The sequence below is a fragment of the Aquarana catesbeiana genome, linkage group LG01 (assembly GCF_042186555.1).
Source record: "Aquarana catesbeiana isolate 2022-GZ linkage group LG01, ASM4218655v1, whole genome shotgun sequence".
NCBI classification, from domain to species: Eukaryota; Metazoa; Chordata; class Amphibia; order Anura; family Ranidae; genus Aquarana; species Aquarana catesbeiana.
Genome location: NC_133324.1, coordinates 352,757,596 through 352,776,170, shown reverse-complemented (window position 1 = coordinate 352,776,170; position 18,575 = coordinate 352,757,596). Strand labels below are relative to the sequence as shown.

The 18,575-nt window shown below is 47.1% G+C and overlaps 1 protein-coding gene across 3 annotated transcripts in view; it reads right to left on the bottom strand.

Annotated features, from left to right (window-relative positions):
• Positions 1 to 18,575, bottom strand: part of IRF9 (interferon regulatory factor 9) — a 76,432-nt gene that overhangs the window by 9,102 nt on the left and 48,755 nt on the right. For 2 of the 3 annotated variants that reach the window (XM_073632774.1, XM_073632768.1), the window contains exon 9: positions 7,100 to 7,144. The exons of the other annotated variant lie outside the window; for it this stretch is intronic. In XM_073632774.1, the coding sequence (XP_073488875.1) occupies positions 7,100 to 7,144 (45 nt within the window). The remainder of the gene's footprint in view (positions 1 to 7,099; positions 7,145 to 18,575) is intronic. 3 annotated transcript variants of the gene reach the window in all.

Genomic DNA, 18,575 nt, shown 5'->3' with positions numbered 1-18,575 from the left:
AATCATGGGCACTAAACAGGCTGCAATAATGGGCATATTGGAGGCTGCAGATGGGCATAGATCAGGCTGCATTGATGGGCACTGATGAGGCTGCAGAGCACTGACCCTTATTTTAAAATTTAGGGTTTTTTTCTGAAACTTCCCTCTAATGCCGCGAACACGCGATCGGAATTTCCGTCAGAAAAAACTTGGATGGTTTTTCCGATGGAATTCCACGCAAGCTTGCCTTGCATACACACGGTCACACAAAAGTTCTCGGAACTTTCGACCATCAAGAATGCGGTGAGGTACAACACTACGACGAGCCGAGAAAATGAAGTTCAATGCTTCCGAGCATGCGTGATTTTTTTGCGCGTTTGAATTGCATACAGATGAACACATTTTCGGATAGGAACTTTTCCCGATCGAAAAATAGAGAACATGCTCTCAATCTTTTGCTGGCTGGAATTCCGCCAGCAAAAGACCGATGGAGCATACTGTAATGTTTGGGGTATTTAGCTCAAGCGATAAATGCGTTTTTAGTGCAGTGAGTCCACCTCAGACAGGCATTATAGTTAAGGGCCTGGTAGCCCACGTTTATTAAACCGAAAAACAAAAGCAAAAAGGTCCATTCAGGATTCCCACGCAGGGGTTTAACTTCATTAAGCACTCCAAAAATAAGGAAAACATACCAAGCCACCTGGCTCTCTTGTCAGCAGTTCCTCTGCTTGCTCTCAACAGATTTGCCAATTCTTTACAGCCCCCTGGACTCACTGGCTTCCTCAGTCTCCCCGACTCTCAAGGCTGGCCAGCCTTTCCCAGTCCCTGGGCAAAGAATCCCCTTTACATAGGCTGCAGACTCCCACAGGGCAGACCACTCTCCAGACACAGGTCTGTCTTCACACAGCAGTAGCAACAAGCTACACACACTCCACCTTCCTCCACCCTCTGCTCTCACTAGCCCCTCGTTATATGGGCTGTGTGCACCTGGGCACACAACCTGCTGGCTCTCCATAAGACATGGACACAGGGTTAGAGATCCCATCCCTTTTCCCAGTGACAGGGACTATTACATATCCCCCCCCTTTGTTTCGATCCGGAGGGAGGAACACCAGCACCCGTCATGGTTGGGACACCTCTGTGCTGGCTGTCAGCCACGTAGGCCCAACCTTTTTTCCGGGTGCGCTTCCAGGTACGTCCCACCCTGGATCTTAACAGGGTCCTACATTTCCCTATACTCCCCCCTTGTTTTGCACCGGAGGGAGGAACACATAAACCAGTCACTAAGAATGGGACACCTCTGTGCCAGCCATTCGCTGCGTAGGCCCATTTCTTTTTCCGGGTATGTTTCCACCAGCACTTCACCTTGAACCATGGGCTCCCACTAATCTCTCTATCCCTTCCACCTTCTGGCCACGGGATCCTCCTTTTCCCTCCCACAGACCTACTCTCCTGGGACTGTTGGGGACCCATTTCCATGAAATCTGTCAGGGACTGACCCCTCTCACTACCTGACGCAACACTAACCAACAACATCTGTTTATCAGGTTCACTAACCCCTGTGTGGTTACCCTTGGCAACCAAATCATCTGAGATCAACACCACATACTTCTGTTTAACCTCGATAGCAATGTTCCACAAGGGGTTATTTAATTCAATATTATCATCATCATCAAGACCTCTTGTCACCTGGTTTGCTAGGACAGGGTCTAGGGAGGGACCATCTACAGGCAAGCAGTTACTCCCTATGGGACATTCCCGCAGTTTCACATCGCTCCCGGTTGTCCAACACTCCAATAGCGACTGTCCTACCAACACACATTTTGCGCCACATTTTTCCACACCAATCTCTTTAACCATTTCTGTGTCCATTGGTACCTCAACCAATACCTCTGAGTTGTCCGACAGTGCTCTACAGTGCTTCTCATACACTTTTTCATTACAGTTACCAACACTGCCATTTCCTGTCAAAGTGTCTCCGGGTACCTCAAACTGCACCTCCCTGCGAGTGATGGATTGAATTCCCACTACTGCTGCGTCTTTTCCGGGCCCTTCCCTTTCACGAGGTCTAGCGGGTGAGACAGCACACGCGCCATGTACCAACCACTGCTCAGCTGCACCTCGGATCGCACCAGCAGGAATGCACCTCATCACACCAGCATACGGAGAGACTTCTACTAGGTCTATCATTTCTGATTCCTTTAGCAGTTCCCCTGAACGCCTTCCGCACATAACTGTCGCTGGAAGCATTCTCGCAGAGAACTGCGAGACCACTTTCTGCAAAAGTAACCAACATTGCAGTAACCAATTTTTATCAACCTTGCTTAACATCGCCTGTACCACGTGTCTCCACTGATTGGTACTACGCAGTACCAGGTCGCCCATCTGCGGTGGATACATGCAGGTATACAGCGGAAAGATTTTCACCAATTCCAACAACATCTCAGTTATTTCTAGACATGCCACATCTAAACACAGAACTCTAGGGACTTTTCCCTTACTAACGACGTGGAGGGGCTCATTTGCTAAGGCTTGAGAGGCTGAGACACTCAAAGAGACCTCCACCTCAGAGGCCACTGACAAAACTTGCGGCTCCCAACGAGCACCGCTAAATGCATGTGTCACACTCATTGTCTCATTTTCAGCAACACTGAGCCCTTCCAAGTCCCTATCCATTATCCCATCATCCTGGCACTCAACATGACTCATCTCTTTTGCTGTGGACAAAACTTCTGCTATATATGCGCCCTTTTCCGATCCTTCCGCCTGGAGGGGGTTAAGTTCTGCAACAGCCAACGCACCTGTGTCTACTGGCTTTGCAGCCTCTCCATTTGTCACAGCAGCAATAGTGTCCAGCTTACTATTACCTTCAGAAATTTCTTTCCACCACGCTATCACCTTAATGGCGAGACTATCCCAGTCTATCCTGTCTGTGCTCCAGTCATCAGCACTCTGTAGTACTGCTCCCTCTGCCCATGGAGACACAGGTGGACAGAGTGGTTTAGCAGCAGACAATCTGCACCAGTCACTGTCAACCACATCAGATTGTGATAATACATACTCCCTCATTTGAGCTATTTTCCCATTGTTTTCCACCTGAGCAGTATCAGAGCTGTCCTGGAGCCCCGCCGGCTCCAACACTGGGAGTCCTCCTGAGATTTCCTGGGACAACTCTGCTGCACTACCTGTGGTTACCATGGGAGACACCAAACCATCAACATTGTCAGTAATACACTTTTCAACATCATCATTACTTTTGAATACATCACAATAAGTACATGTATCATCAGCCATAGACATAGCAGTGTTATAAGCTTTAACAGGCTGTTTTTGGTCAGAACACACAGCACCCCGTGTAACGCTCAGCACACCACCCTTCCTCTCCAAAGGCATTCTTTTGCCCACTAGGGCGGCTCCACAGTTGTCCTGGGAAACCAAGTGCCTCACCACTGCGGGCTCCTGGGAGGTTTCCCTGGGCATCTCTGTAGCACCTGTCACTAGGGAACCTGGCACACAAACTGTATTGGTCACCCCTAGGTTACCACTTCCAGCACTCTGGTGGATTACACCAGGTACATACAGAGTCCAGTCTTTTTGAGTTCTTAACCTTGCTGCAGGTTGAGCTTCAACCCGTGTCTCCCCACTACTCGGGGTAGCAAACTGCAGCAAGTCCATTTTTACCACTTCTGCTGATCTCCCAGCCGGATATACTCCCACTTCACTGGGATCAGTCCCGCAAACTGCAACAGTCTTACCATAATCTGTAGCAGGTAACTCTGGCTTCATTTGAGTACGTTGTCTATCCTTTATCGCACTTTTACTGACTAACTCTCCCTGGTGGCCATGGGATGAAACTGCAGCAGCCACTTCTGACTCCTTAGCACCCCCTGCAGGCACAACAGGTACTTCCTCACTGTTGCCAGAGGTGACTGAAAATAGGTTTGCACAAAAATCTGGGCTTGCAGACAAAGACTTCTGCCCAGTAACCACATCTCCAGGCATGTTCCATAACCTGGGACAAGAAAAAATTTCATGCCCCAGTTGACCACATTCCAGGCATGGTACATTTTTACACATATCTTTAATGGGATGCCGCTCCACATCTCCACTGTATCTCCTCCTTCCGGTTAACACCCGATCCCTTGTTGCTAAGGGAGATGGCACTCTTCCAGCTGTACTTTGCTGACTCTCCCAAAAGCAGCGACTTTGCGCTCCTTGAAGCATTGTTGCTTTAAACATGCCACGATCCTCTGTCGGCAATACGTTTCTCGCGTGGTCCACAGACTTGACATCACTGCCGTTGCTACGGGCAACCACATACTTGTCAAACTTCTGATAAGCCTTTTGGACACTCCTGGGACTTAGATCAGGCTTTCTAAACATTGTTGCAGACCTCTGTCTGGCCGTGTCGCCTTGTATTGGAGACTGAGACAAAGGGCACTTGGAGATAACATGCCCCCACTCTCTGCACCGAAAACAGCGCTCTTGCTTCAGAGCCTTGACAGGGCTTCCCAAATTGCATCCTCTTGTAAGCTTGGGACTTTGCACCTTAATAGCTGGCCTGCTTGCACCAGCGTTGCCAGGGGCAACAGCATGCACTTCCCCTTTAAGTGTAGCAAAAAACAGTCTGCAATATTCTCCGGCAGGCTCAAACTCTTGCTTCATCTCTGCAGTCACTCCACCACACTTTTGCGCTTTCCAGCAAAAAATGAAGCACTGTTACTTTAAAGCAAGTTGCTTTTCACTTCATGCAAGCTTTCCTCACCTGCACAGTGCACACACAGATTGTGCTGTCTCATGCACACAAACACAGTTCATCAATTTAACTTCTGCGCAATGCAGTTTGCCTGGCTGCCACACACCGCTAGCAGCAATTCCTGAAATGACTCACTACTGGCGCAGAGACCCGGACTTCACCGTCTGTCTGCCCGCATTCGAACACCACTTGTAATGTTTGGGGTATTTAGCTCAAGCGATAAATGCGTTTTTAGTGCAGTGAGTCCACCTCAGACAGGCATTATAGTTAAGGGCCTGGTAGCCCACGTTTATTAAACCGAAAAACAAAAGCAAAAAGGTCCATTCAGGATTCCCACGCAGGGGTTTAACTTCATTAAGCACTCCAAAAATAAGGAAAACATACCAAGCCACCTGGCTCTCTTGTCAGCAGTTCCTCTGCTTGCTCTCAACAGATTTGCCAATTCTTTACAGCCCCCTGGACTCACTGGCTTCCTCAGTCTCCCCGACTCTCAAGGCTGGCCAGCCTTTCCCAGTCCCTGGGCAAAGAATCCCCTTTACATAGGCTGCAGACTCCCACAGGGCAGACCACTCTCCAGACACAGGTCTGTCTTCACACAGCAGTAGCAACAAGCTACACACACTCCACCTTCCTCCACCCTCTGCTCTCACTAGCCCCTCGTTATATGGGCTGTGTGCACCTGGGCACACAACCTGCTGGCTCTCCATAAGACATGGACACAGGGTTAGAGATCCCATCCCTTTTCCCAGTGACAGGGACTATTACAATACACACAGTCGCATTTTCCGACAAAAAGCTCTCATCGGAGTTTTGCTGGCGGCATTTCCGATCGTGTGTACGCGGCATTAGGCTACTTTCACACTGAGGCGCTTTACAGGCGCTACAGCGCTAAAAATAGCACCTGCATAGCGCCTCACCTGTCTCTCCAGTGTAGCGGTGCGCTTGCAGGACGGTCAAAAAAGTCCTGCAAGCCACATCTTTGCAGCACTGTAGGAGCGGTGTATACACCACTCCTAAAGCGCCCCTGCCCATTAAAATCAATGGGCAGCGCCAGTGGTACCTCCTCTATTTGTACTAGTATACAAGAGACCAATTATAAACACTTATCGAGGTGGTATAGGATTCCAAAGATGTTAGCTGCAGCATATCCCTCAGTCTCAGATAAATGCTGGCAAGGCTGTGGCCTACGAAGCTCCCATGCTCATATTTGGTCGGATTGTCCCAAGATCAGGCAATTGATATCTGAAATTACTACCGCCCCACTGACCCTGTACAATGCTTTTTTCATGACACTCAAAGTTCTATAGGAACCTATAAGAAGAGTTTCTTTCCTCATTCATTAGATGCTGATAAGGAGTTAATACCAGTTTATAGGAAAAAGGTCACAGACGCCTTCTATAGAACATTGGATAAAACAAGTCAATGATATTATGGAGGCTGAGAAATGGGTGCACATCTGCAAGAATAGATTTGAGAAGTTCCAGGCTAAGTGGGCAACTTGGATATGTTTTATAAATAGTAATGAGAACTAAAGTTAAATGATTATGGGTTTTTAAATGTAGGCTAGAACTGAGAGTCAAATGGTACGATTTGAAAATAGTACTGTCAGAATACACAAATCAATGCTGCAACTACTGTACCTGACAAGGCGGATGAATAAAAGTTGATTGGTAGATCGATTTCTGTTCAACTGCAGTGACTATAGATGGAGGTTGATTTAGTAAAGGAAAATAGACTGCGTACTTTGCAAGTGCAGTTGCACTCTGCAAGGGCATTTGCTCCACAGCTTAGTAAATGGAGTAAAGCCTCACTTTGCAAAGATTACCCAATTACACGCAAGAAAAAAAAAACGGCATTTTTGCTTGCACATGACTGGAATATGGAAGTCAGCAGAGCTTTTCTTCATTTACTAAACTCTGAAACAAATGCAATTTCAGAGTGCAACTGCACTTGCAAAGTACATAGTCTATGTGCCTTTAGTAAATCAACCCCATGGATCAAAATTTGTCCGGTCCCTGCTGAACAGGCTAAATTTCGATCCATCTCTGGCCACCTTAACCCAAAGAACCTGGACTGCAGCTAGTAATCTAAATATTACTATACTGATGAAGAAAAGTTTAACCTGCTTGTTCACAGTAGTTGGCTGAAGGCCTTGTGCACTGGACTACTTGTATTGAATCTTAACTGATCATTGCTCGTATGTCTACATCTTCTAATTTCTCTCCACAATCTATGTAATCATCTTCCAATGAAGCTGAAAGCAAATTGGCAGACATGGACAACTAGTGGCAAGTGTTCAAACCCAGAGAAAATAGTATAACTAATCACTGTACTGCATAAAATGTTTTAGTTCAAACACAATACCTTTATATGTGCATTGTGGAGAGGGCAGCAATGGTTCTAGGAAATCTGTAAAAGAGTGAGAGACAAATATTATTGAAATAAAGTAAAATGTATTGTTGTGTCCCTCAGCCCACATTCTAAAGCAATGTTAAAGCATCAAAATATACCTGACTTAGGCCCCTTTCACACGATCGGACCGTTCAGGTCCGCCTGTCAGTTTTGACGGCGGACCTGAACCGGCGCTCCATGTTAGCCTATGGAGCGACGGATGTCAGCAGAGACATGTCCACTGACATCCGACCCAGTCCGTTCCGCTAAAAGCAGACGGATGGCCCTACGTTCAGATCCGTCGCTGGCGGATCGGATGAGATCTGATGAAAACTGACATGCTGTCCGTTTTTGTCCGATCTCTCCATAGGCAGCAGCAGCGCAAGACAAGCCCCTCCCCGCTCAGTGAGCAGAGAGGGACCTGTCATCCGCCGGCTCAGCGGAGATCAACGGAGAGATCTCCCGCAGTGCCGGCGGACCAAGGCAGACTCCGTGGAAGCGGAGTCCGCCTCGTGTGAAAGGGGCCTTACAATCCAAAAGCCTTGACTCATATTGGCTAAAAAGGTCATGGTCCAAACCTGACTAGAGACTGCCTTGCACTTAAAGACTATTATGCAAGAATGACATGATCTCAGAGACTACCATTTGAGAATGTGAGAATGTCATGCTGTCAGGGACTACCTTGTTTCTAGAGACTATTTAAGACTACCATGCTTTCAGAGCATGTGAGACTGCCATGCTTCCAGAGGCTATTATGTGAGACTGCCATGGCCTCACATACTATTATGTGAAAATGCTAACTTCACAGAGGATTTTACAGTATGAGACTGCCATGCTCCCAGTGACTACTATGCAAGACTGCTACTATGCGAGGACTTCCATGCTCCTGGACAGTACTAGGTGAGACTTCAAGGTTCCCAGGGGCTTTATATGAGATTGCCACGCTCCCAGTAACTGCTATGTGAGACTGCTATGGTCTCAAGAATTACTACGTAGGGCTGCTATGCTCCCAAGAATTACTATGTGAGACTGCCACATTCCCAGAGACTACTCTGCGAGACTGCCACATTCCCAGAGACTACTCTGCGAGACTGCCACATTCCCAGAGACTACTCTGCGAGACTGCCACATTCCCAAAGACTACTATGTGAGACTGCCACATTCCCAGAGACTACTATGTGAGACTGCCACATTCCCAGAGACTACTATGTGAGACTGCCACATTCCCAGAGACTACTATGTGAGACTGCCACATTCCCAGAGACTACTATGTGAGACTGCCACATTCCCAGAGACTACTATGTGAGACTGCCACATTCCCAGAGACTACTATGTGAGACTGCCACATTCCTAGAGACTACTATTTGAGACTGCCACATTCCCAGAGACTACTATGTGAGACAGGGAGCGTTGAAAGTAAACCGCCAACGCTATTATGGGCAAGATTCAGGAGCTTAGAGATGATAGGCCTTAGATCCATCACCTATCACCCCCTCACCCCTTTTTTATTTTTTTCTAGTTAGAAACGGGTGCACAGTATTAGGCTGTGTATGGCTCACAAGTTATGGTTGATAGAACACGGGCTCCCGGGGTGCCTCTCCACCCGTCCTACTTGGGATGGGGGGGAGGCCCACGCGGGAATCCGTTCTGACCTTGGCCCGTTGGCCATTCAAGGTTTGAAAGGTTTATATTATGTTATTATTATGTATTAACTGTACTTTTCGCTTTTCCCCAGTCCCTCCTTTTTCTCTCTCCTTCTAGCCATCATCCTGCACGCACAGATTTGCGCACGGAACTTCCTGGCCTCCTCCCGGAGAGTGCCCACTCTGGACCTGAGATCTCGACCCCTAACAAGTCACAACTAGGTAAGCGTTTACCCCCGTACCCACACCCATCACCATTATGGCCAAGGTATTATCACTAAATGTACATAGACTGAACTCCAATAGGAAAAGACATCTGGCGCTGAGGGAATTTAGACAGTTGGGAGCTGATATTATTATGGTCCAGGAGACCCATTATAATAAAGAAGGCTCGTTCGCATTTGCATCCAGATACTATTCCCAAATCTATATAGCATCAGGCACTCATAAAAAAGCTGGAGTGGCTATACTCATTAAGCGAGGAGCTCCCTTTACCTGCGTGACCCAACATTGTGATCCTCATAGCCACTTCATTATATTACAGGGGCTGTGGCAAACACAAGAAGTGACACTATGTGCATTATATGCCCCGAATACCAGACAACATAGCTTCCTGTCCAGGGTATATGCCCGCATCTTTAGATCTACCCCCAGGGTTCTTATAGTGGAAGGTGATTTCAACCTCATTCAATCAGCTGCAGCGGATCGCCAGATGGTGGCCCCCCAGGCCCCTTCCTCCAGGGTCCATAGAGACTCGAGACTATTTAGACAAATCACTAGACGATATGCGCTCTTTGACGCGTGGAGGGCTCTCTGTCCAGGCGATCGGCAGTATACATTTTACTCGGCCCCCCATCGTACCCACACACGCATCGACTACTTTTTTGTCAATAATTACACTCTCAAACTGACACGCAAGGCGCAAATACTTTCAATCTCGTGGTCGGATCATGCCCCCATCCTACTCACATTGGACTTAGGCACCCCTGTTCGCAGACCATATAACTGGAGGATGAATACTTTCCTCCTCCAACATCAACCGGCCCTAGCAGAATTAAACTCCATGCTTAAATATTATTTCCTTGAGAACGCCAATCAGGAAATTTCACTCCCCACGCTCTGGGAAGCCCACAAGGCGGTCCTTCGGGGAAAGTGTATAGCGCTCTCATCAGCGCTAAAAAAAGATGCCACAGCAGCAAAAGTAAATGCGGAACGAGAACTTAGAGCTCTTGAACACAAATTTCAACGTAGTCCCACAATACCCGTTTTAAGGAAAGTAATTAACCTCCGCACAACCCTCCGAGATTTAGCCTTGGGACAGGTAGAAAAGGCCCTAACAAGACTGAAACAAATGTTTTATGATAAGGGAAATAAAGCACATTCTCTTCTAGCCAATAAATTACGTGAACGTTCCCACATGACCTCTCCACATCAGATAAAAAACAAAGGGGGACAGTTACTATCCCACCCTGTAGACATAGCCCGTACATTCGCGGACTTTTACAAGGAACTCTACAACAACCCTGAAATACCCAACAATCCACCATCTATAGACTTAACCCACAAAATGCGACAATACCTGGAACAGAGTGGAATTCCCCATCTCCAACCCTCTGATCTGATGACACTTAACGCACAGATTACTGATGAGGAAATAGAACTTACTATCAAGTCCCTCCCACCCCACAAAACCCCAGTTCCAGACGGTTTCCCGTACGAATACTATAAAACATTTCTCCCTCTTTTACTTCCCCATCTCCGCAGACTGTTCACCGCTTTTCTTCAAGACACACCCATTCCCCTGGAAATGCAGAAATCCAGTATCACCATGATCCCTAAACCAGATAAAGACCCCTCCCTTATAGACTTATAGACCCATTGCATTACTAAATTCAGATTTAAAAATCTTTACTAAACTCCTATCCAATCGCCTGAACATGATACTCCCATCACTGATCCACAAAGACCAGGTAGGGTTTGTCCCCTTGCGGCAGGCAAGTGATAACACTAGAAGGGTAGTTGACTTGGTGGAGGTGGCGAACAGGGAGGGCACCCCCTCATTACTACTTAGCTTAGATGCTGAGAAAGCTTTTGATAGCTTGGGGCGGCCGTTCCTGTTCGCCACACTGGGTCATATGGGCTCCCGGGGACCCTTTCTACGGGCAATCAAACACCTATACTCCAACCCTTCCTCGCAGGTCAGGACCCCCTTTGCAATATCAACATCATTTACAGTATTGAACGGCACCAGAACACCCCACAGCCTGCAGCAGAGAGAGTAGGGATCCCCCAGACTCACCACCCCACCAGCGTAGTGCTTGCTGCCTCAGATGTAGACCTGCACATATGTGGCATCCAAGTGGGAAGAAAACACAGGAGTCAGCCATCCTGGGCTACACAGTAATGGCCGCCGTTGCCTGACCTACATGCAGAATTAGAAAGATTTCGCGCCATCTCAGGATATAAAATTAATGCCTCTAAATCAGAAGCATTACCCATCAATATCCCTGAGGCTGAGATCACGCTTCTACAATCTAACTTTCAGTACAACTGGAAAACAACCGCCTTGAAATATCTGGGCACTTATATTACTCCACAATTTAACACATTATATCAAGAAAACTTCCCTCCTCTTTTCAACACAATTAGATCCCTATTACTTCAGTGGAAAAAACATCGTATCTCCCTCTTAGGTCGAATTGCCTCCATTAAAATGACCATCCTCCCGAAACTCCTGTACCTTTTCGAAACACTTCCTATACCCATACCAATTAAACAATTGAAAAAACTGCAGTCGGATCTGCTAGACTTCATGTGGAACTACAAAAGACATAGGATCCCGAGATCAGTTCTGATGGCGTCACGCAGTGAGGGGGGGCTAGCTTTTCCAAATATCGCTAAATACTATCAAGCTGCGCAATTAAGAGCGGTGGCTTCATGGTTTACTCAAAAATCATACAATAAGTGGACAGAGATTGAGAAATTATGGCTGGCTCCAATACACCCGAACAACTTATTATGGAATGCAAATGCGGATGTGGCCCCCGACCACTTGCTGGGTCCTATGTCCCTGCTACGGCAGATGTGGCGTAAGATAGCCCAACCCAATAAACTGATCTCGGAGAGATCGACCTTAACTTCCTTTGTCTGCAATCCTAGAGTGCCAGATAGTCTCACACACCAGATGTCACACCCTTGGTCTTCTAAGAATCTATTTCACTTCGGGAGTATAGTAGACCCCAGATCCTGTAGATTGCTGTCTTTCTCAGACTTACAGACCAAACACGAATTACCGAGACAAGCATTTTATGGGTACCTACAAATACGACACTATGCACTAACCATAGCCCCGAACCTGCAATTTTCACCTCCATCCCCGTTTGAAACCATAATCCTAGCAGGTAACACACAGAAGGGTCTCATATCAGGAATCTATAAGATACTGAATGCTTTCCCCCTAGAGGAGAAAGGAAAACATCACTATATGCTTAAATGGGAGAAGATTCTTAGTGAAGAACTAGTGAAGAACTCCCAGAGCAATGGCAGGCAATATGGAACCAAGCGGCAAAGAGTTCAATATGCACGCTTTATAAGGAAAATTCATATAAAATTCTTTGCTTTTGGTACATGACTCCAGATGTGCTTCATTCAATCTTCCCGACAAGCTCAGATAAATGCTGGCGATGCCAGGAAACAAAAGGCACTTTTATACACATATATTGGACCTGCCCAATAATCACCCCATACTGGAAAATGGTTCGGGACCCCCTCTCTCGTATTCTGGAAGTTGAAGTCCAAGAGTCCCCAAAATTTTTTCTATTGGGTTTATCACCACTAAAACTTGGCAAACCCTACAAGAAATTAGTGAGACATATACTTACTGCAGCACGCTGCCTAGTAGCTCTAAATTGAAAGCGTAGTACCCCGCCCGCTGCTGAAGATCTTTACTCTAGAATTAAAGATGTTGAACTGATGGAGAAAATGACAGCTAGAATACAAGACAGGCTGGAGGCTCACAACAGAGTTTGGGAACCGTGGCACCTCCGGGAGGACTTACCATGACCAGGTAACAAATCTAAATGGATGGCTCACTTCCTTCTCTCCTCCCTATTTTTTTTTCCTTCTATCCCCCCCAAATTTATAATAATACTGGTTTCCAGGACCTTTTTCTTTGGGGTTTTCCCCTTTTTTCTTTTATTATGGAAGAATGTGCTACATTTCAGTACCTGAAATAAGTTTCCATTTACTTCTTTGTTTCCCAAAGGAACTATTAACAACTAAACTATATTGAAAATAAGTTTAACACCATAAGTGGTTATACTGGATATTATATGTGATTTTCCATGTTCTTTTATTTAATATTACCAATACATTTGATAAAATGTTATTTGATAAAAAAAATAAATAAATAAAGTAAACCGCCAAGGCCGACACCTGGCCCTTGACAGTACTCAATGCCCCTCTGAAGAAAAGTCAAAATCCGAGTCATCAAAAAGGAACGTGGGTGAAATCCCACTGACTCACACCATGAAATGTACGCTTTTCACGTCCGATAATATACCTTCCTGGAAGTAGACTTTCTAGCTTTGAGCAGTGTCAGAATCACCAATGCAGATAAGCCCCTATCCTTCAACACCTCGCTTTCAATAGCCAGGCCGTTAAAGCCAGCGACGGTAAAGCAGGGTGGAAGATCGGCCCTTGGGATAAACCAATTTCTGAACTAGAATCAACGCAGACTTTTAGTAATTTATCAGCCACCCAAAATCTGCCAGAGTCTGAACAGTGATCTCCACGTCGCCCCTCAGGACCGTTGGGGACTCTGCTTGCAGCAGGTCGTCCAGGTAGCCCAGAACAGCAATACACTTTGGTGAAGACCCGAGGAGCGGAGGCGAGACCAAAGGGTAACGCCGCAAACTGATAATGCTCCTCTCCCACAGAAAAGCAGAGGAACCGCTGGTGTTGTGCACAAATCGGAATGTGCAGGTAGGCATCCTTTATGTCAATGGAGGCAAGGAAGTCCCCCTAATGAAGAGATGCCACCACGGAGCGAATGGACGCCATTCTAAACTTCCGCACCCGCACATAGCGGTTCAGGGCCTTGAGGTCCAGAATCGGACGTACCGTACCCTCCTTTTTGGGGATCGTAAATAGGTTTGAATAAAAGCCCTGGAAACGTTCGACACCGGAAACGGGACAATCACCTCTTGGAGCAACAGGCCTTGCACCGCACCCCGGAGGGCTAAGAAGTGGTCCGGAGACAGATGCAGATTGGATGGAAAAAATCTGCTTGGGGGACAAGTCTGGAACTCGATTTTGTGACCAGACAGAATCACTTTGTGAATCCACTTGTCATTTATCAGAGATGTCCACGGGCCCGGAAACCAGCAAAGACGCCACGCTTTCCGCACAGAAGAAATCAGTGCGACCACCAGCACTTTCTCGTACGCAGCCACTGGCGCAGAGGAATCAACCTCACTGTCCAAAAGATCTAGGAGCGCAGCCGCAGACCCTGCAGGGTGGGCCCCGTCCACGGCAGCCGAATCAGATTCAGGATCTGACGAGACCTATGAAGCAGGGGAAGGCGGGAGACGATTCTTGCTAGTCCGCCGCCCAAGAGCCACCTCTACCCAGGACACAAAGGACTCCAGGGCCAGCGTCAGTGCAACAGACTGGGACCCAGAGGGACCTGCAGCCTCTGACAGGAGGTCAGGTGGGGAAACATGCGCCTGAGACTCCGTAGAAGAGAAAAAAAAAAAGAGCCCCACACCAAGAGTGACCACTACAATGGGACACACCTTACACCATTAGTGGTACCGGACCACCAGAACACCCCACAGCCTGCAGCAGAGAGAGTAGGGATCCCCCAGACTCACCACCCCACCAGCGTAGTGCTTGCTGCCTCAGATGTAGACCTGCACATATGTGGCATCCAAGTGGGAAGAAAACACAGGAGTCAGCCATCCTGGGCTACACAGTAATGGCCGCCGTTGCCTGAGCCACAATCTACCATATGATGGCCGCCGTGCTACACAAACATGGTCGCCGGCCATAGGAAGTCATCAGGCACTAGGGAAAAGGACGCCGGCTATGGCAAAATGGCTGCCAGCCGTGCTACACGAGACTACCACAGATGCAGGAGAAACCTGTAGCCTCCCAGGATGAGAGAGAGAAAGATCTGAGCACCGGACCCAGTGCCTCCCCCCCGGTAAGCACAGCACCTAGGCAGCACGCACCCCAACCCACCAGTACTCAACCCCGTCCCCCAGGACCCATCACAGGCATACTACCCCATATGGAGGGTGGAGGGGGATTACCAAAGGACCTCCAGGGCCAGGACAAGGGGTGCAGGGACAGACGGACCCGGGGAGGGGCCCGCGTGTCCGCCACAAAAAAAACCCCAAGGGGAGAGGGGGACATTTACTCACCATACCAGGACCAAGTGGGCACCGCTCCAGACAGAACCTCTTTGCCACCGAAGTGGGAGGCTGTTGGTTATGAGGGGCACTGCGACTCAAGCAAGACCCGGTCGTATGCGACCTCGCGAGACGCAGGGCCAGCCCCCGTCCAGTGGGGCTATGTCGCGGCCGACCTAGCGCCTAGCTGCGGTCTGCACGTGCTCGCTGGCCACTGGTGTGACCACTGGATCGAATGTCCAACCCGTCGTCCAGCCTGGCAGTTGATTGTAAATCTCACCGCAAAAATCCAGGAAAAAACAACTAAAAAAAAAAAAAAAATTTGCCAGTTCAAGAGATCTCAGCAGGGAACTAGGTCCTTACTCCTGACTAGGCAGAAAAAAACTGAAGGCCCATAGCAGAGAGGGGGGTGTATATCACCTAGGACTGCCCATGGGCATAGCCAAGTCTTTTTCCCTATTGGTTCTGAATAAAGAAGGCTGTGTCTGTCAATGAACGAATGAGAAAGTATTTTTTTTTTAAACAGTATCATACTATCAACTTTTTTTTATGTTTTATGTGGGTGTGGAAGCAGCAATACTGAGCAGCCCAGGACTCTATCACTGACACTGAACCCAGGGGTGGTTCAAAAAGCGTGTTCTGACTGAACTTAATTGTGAGGTCACACGCTCTAAGGTGAGCGTACACACAAAAGGGGGGAGCACCTGAGTGAACACGAGAACACGAGTTGTATCACCAGCACAAGCACACATAATTTTGGAATGGACTTTAATATTTAAAGTGGAAATCCACCCAAAAGTGGAACTTCCGCTTTTCCGGTTACTCCCCCCCCTCCGGTGTCACATTTGGCACCTTTCAGGGGGGAGGAGGGAGCAGATACCTGTCTAATTCAGGTATTTTGCTCCCACTTCCGGGCATAGATACCCAAGGGGATAGCGCAGCGCGAACCGCGCAAGAGCAGTAGGGAACCAGGAAGGGAGGCCGCAAGGCTTCACTTCCCGATTCCCTTACTGAGGATGGCGGCAGCACCCGACAGCTAAGGGATAGATCGGCTTCGGGTGCTGACTCCGCGGGCGCCCTGGACAAGTAAGTGTCCTTATTTTAAAAGTCAGCAGCTGCAGTATTTGTAGCTGCTGACTTTAAAAAAATAAAAATCGGCGGAACTCCGCTTTAATGATGTTATTATTCATATGAAATTTTGATATCTGTTTGCATGTAGCACTTTTTGTCACCGGATCACTTTAATTATTTTCGCATGTATTTGTATCACTGTATTTGCTATATGAAGTTTTTGATCCTATATTGTATGAAATTTTTGGAGTTTGCATGATAACACTTTATTTGTTCATTTATTAACACTAAGGCATTTTATATATTCTAGTATATATTTGGATTATAAGGTTTATGATGTTTTGATTACACGCTTTATGGTAAAAATATTCTTTTGCACGCAAACATTTTATTTATTTTTTGTCATTGCAATAAGGCACTCATGCTATCACCCAGATAGCGCAGCATTTCCTTTATAAGTATTGCTTTTGCACGGTCCTTTGGGATGTGATCAGTGCTAGCAGCTGTCCTGAGAGGAGGTGTAACATATTTACATACGGTAGCTCGCAAGATTTATTTGTTTTTAATTTGTGACATTGTCTTGCTTCCAGTAAGACTGTAATGTCTCTCACTTTTTTAAACCACCATGATCCCAGATACTGCTTTACAAACAACTGTACTCTCAAATGGCCTTGTTAAACTCCGATAGACCTAAAAAGCACACAAAGGAGCATCTTTTTTTACATTCTCTTACTACAGAGAAAAATCACAGTTATCCTCTATATGGCTAGGATATGTGATGTCACTTTCATGTTGCACGGAGGACACCGTGGGAGCTATAGGTAGTGCTAATGTCACACCAGAAGTGATTAGATGGCAGTTTAGAATGAGACCATGGGCAGTAATATGAACAATGCTGACTGTGATGATGTTCATATTAAAGAGAGAAAAAACACTGTTCTTGATCACTTACGAACAGCTGGAAGACTATGATAGATCGGAAGCATAAAATAACTAAGATAAGACATCTCATGCATCTGCTGACATACAATTACCAAGCAGTGCTCCTTTTTTAAAATTCCTAAAACTGTATGACCTTTCACAAGAATGCATTCCAGTTGATACGCAAGTAGGCAAGACAAAAGGGACACGCGTGGTGTAACGTTTTACAGTCACTCCAGTTTATACTCTAAGACTAATATGGTTAAATATGGCAAGGAGGTTAGATGAAAACAGCCAAATGTTTACAGCATGTAAGATTAGGGGGAATCACCACTGTAAAACATGTCATGCCTCGGGGGGTCATACTTTCATTTCGTGAATTACAAGCGACATACAATATACCAAGGTCTTTCCTCTTTAGGTATTGGCAGTTACAACACGCGCTGAAGGCCCAATTCCCCGCCCAGGTGTCACTGGAACCTGATCCAATTGAACGTCTTCTGATCTCAGGAATGTTAGACAAACCCCTTTCCTCCTTATACCTTTACTTAACAGTGTCACACGAGGCTAAGAACAACAAATCACTTATCAAATGGCAGGGAGACATTCCCGCACTGGGGGAGGAGGAGTGGGAGGAGTGCCTCACGGCATTCATACCATCTATGATCGCTGCAAAGGATAGATTTATCCAACTGAAATTTATACACAGGGCCTACTACACGCCGGAAAGACTTGCAAGGATCTATCCTGCTCTCACCCCCAACTGCACTAGATGCGAATTAGACACGGGCACCTTTTACCACATGGTCTGGTCCTGTCCCAAGCTTCACCCCTTCTGGAGATCAGTCGCGGACACCCTTGAGAGAGTTTGTGGAACGGAAATCCCACTTGACCCCTTAACCTTTCTTTTGAGCCACTTAGAAAACATAGCAGGAGAACGTTACATTAAACTGTTTCTAACGTACTCACTCTTCTATGCAAGAAGGGAGATACTCCTTAAATGGAAACAAAAAGAACCCCCGACTAAAGAAACTTGGCAGAAGGCGATAAACAATGTGTTACCATTATACCGTATCACTTATGAAAGCAGAAACTGCCCCCAAAAATATGATAAAGTATGGTCAAACTGGATTGACGCTTGTGGCTAGACCCATATAGACTCCTGATCTACCTATTGGCCGGGGGAACTGTTCCTCTGATCTAGTGACATGGGGACTCTCCCTTTTCCTTGCCCCTGGGGATTTGGGCCTGTCGATATGGCTGAGGGGGGGGGGTCCTCATGACCCCCCCCTCCCTGCCTTGATTCCCCCTCCCCCCCCCTCTCCTTTTTTTTTTTTTTGGGACGGGAGCCTAGGGGATAACCTGGGAGATGAGGTTGCTCCCATGATAAGGTGACCTTGA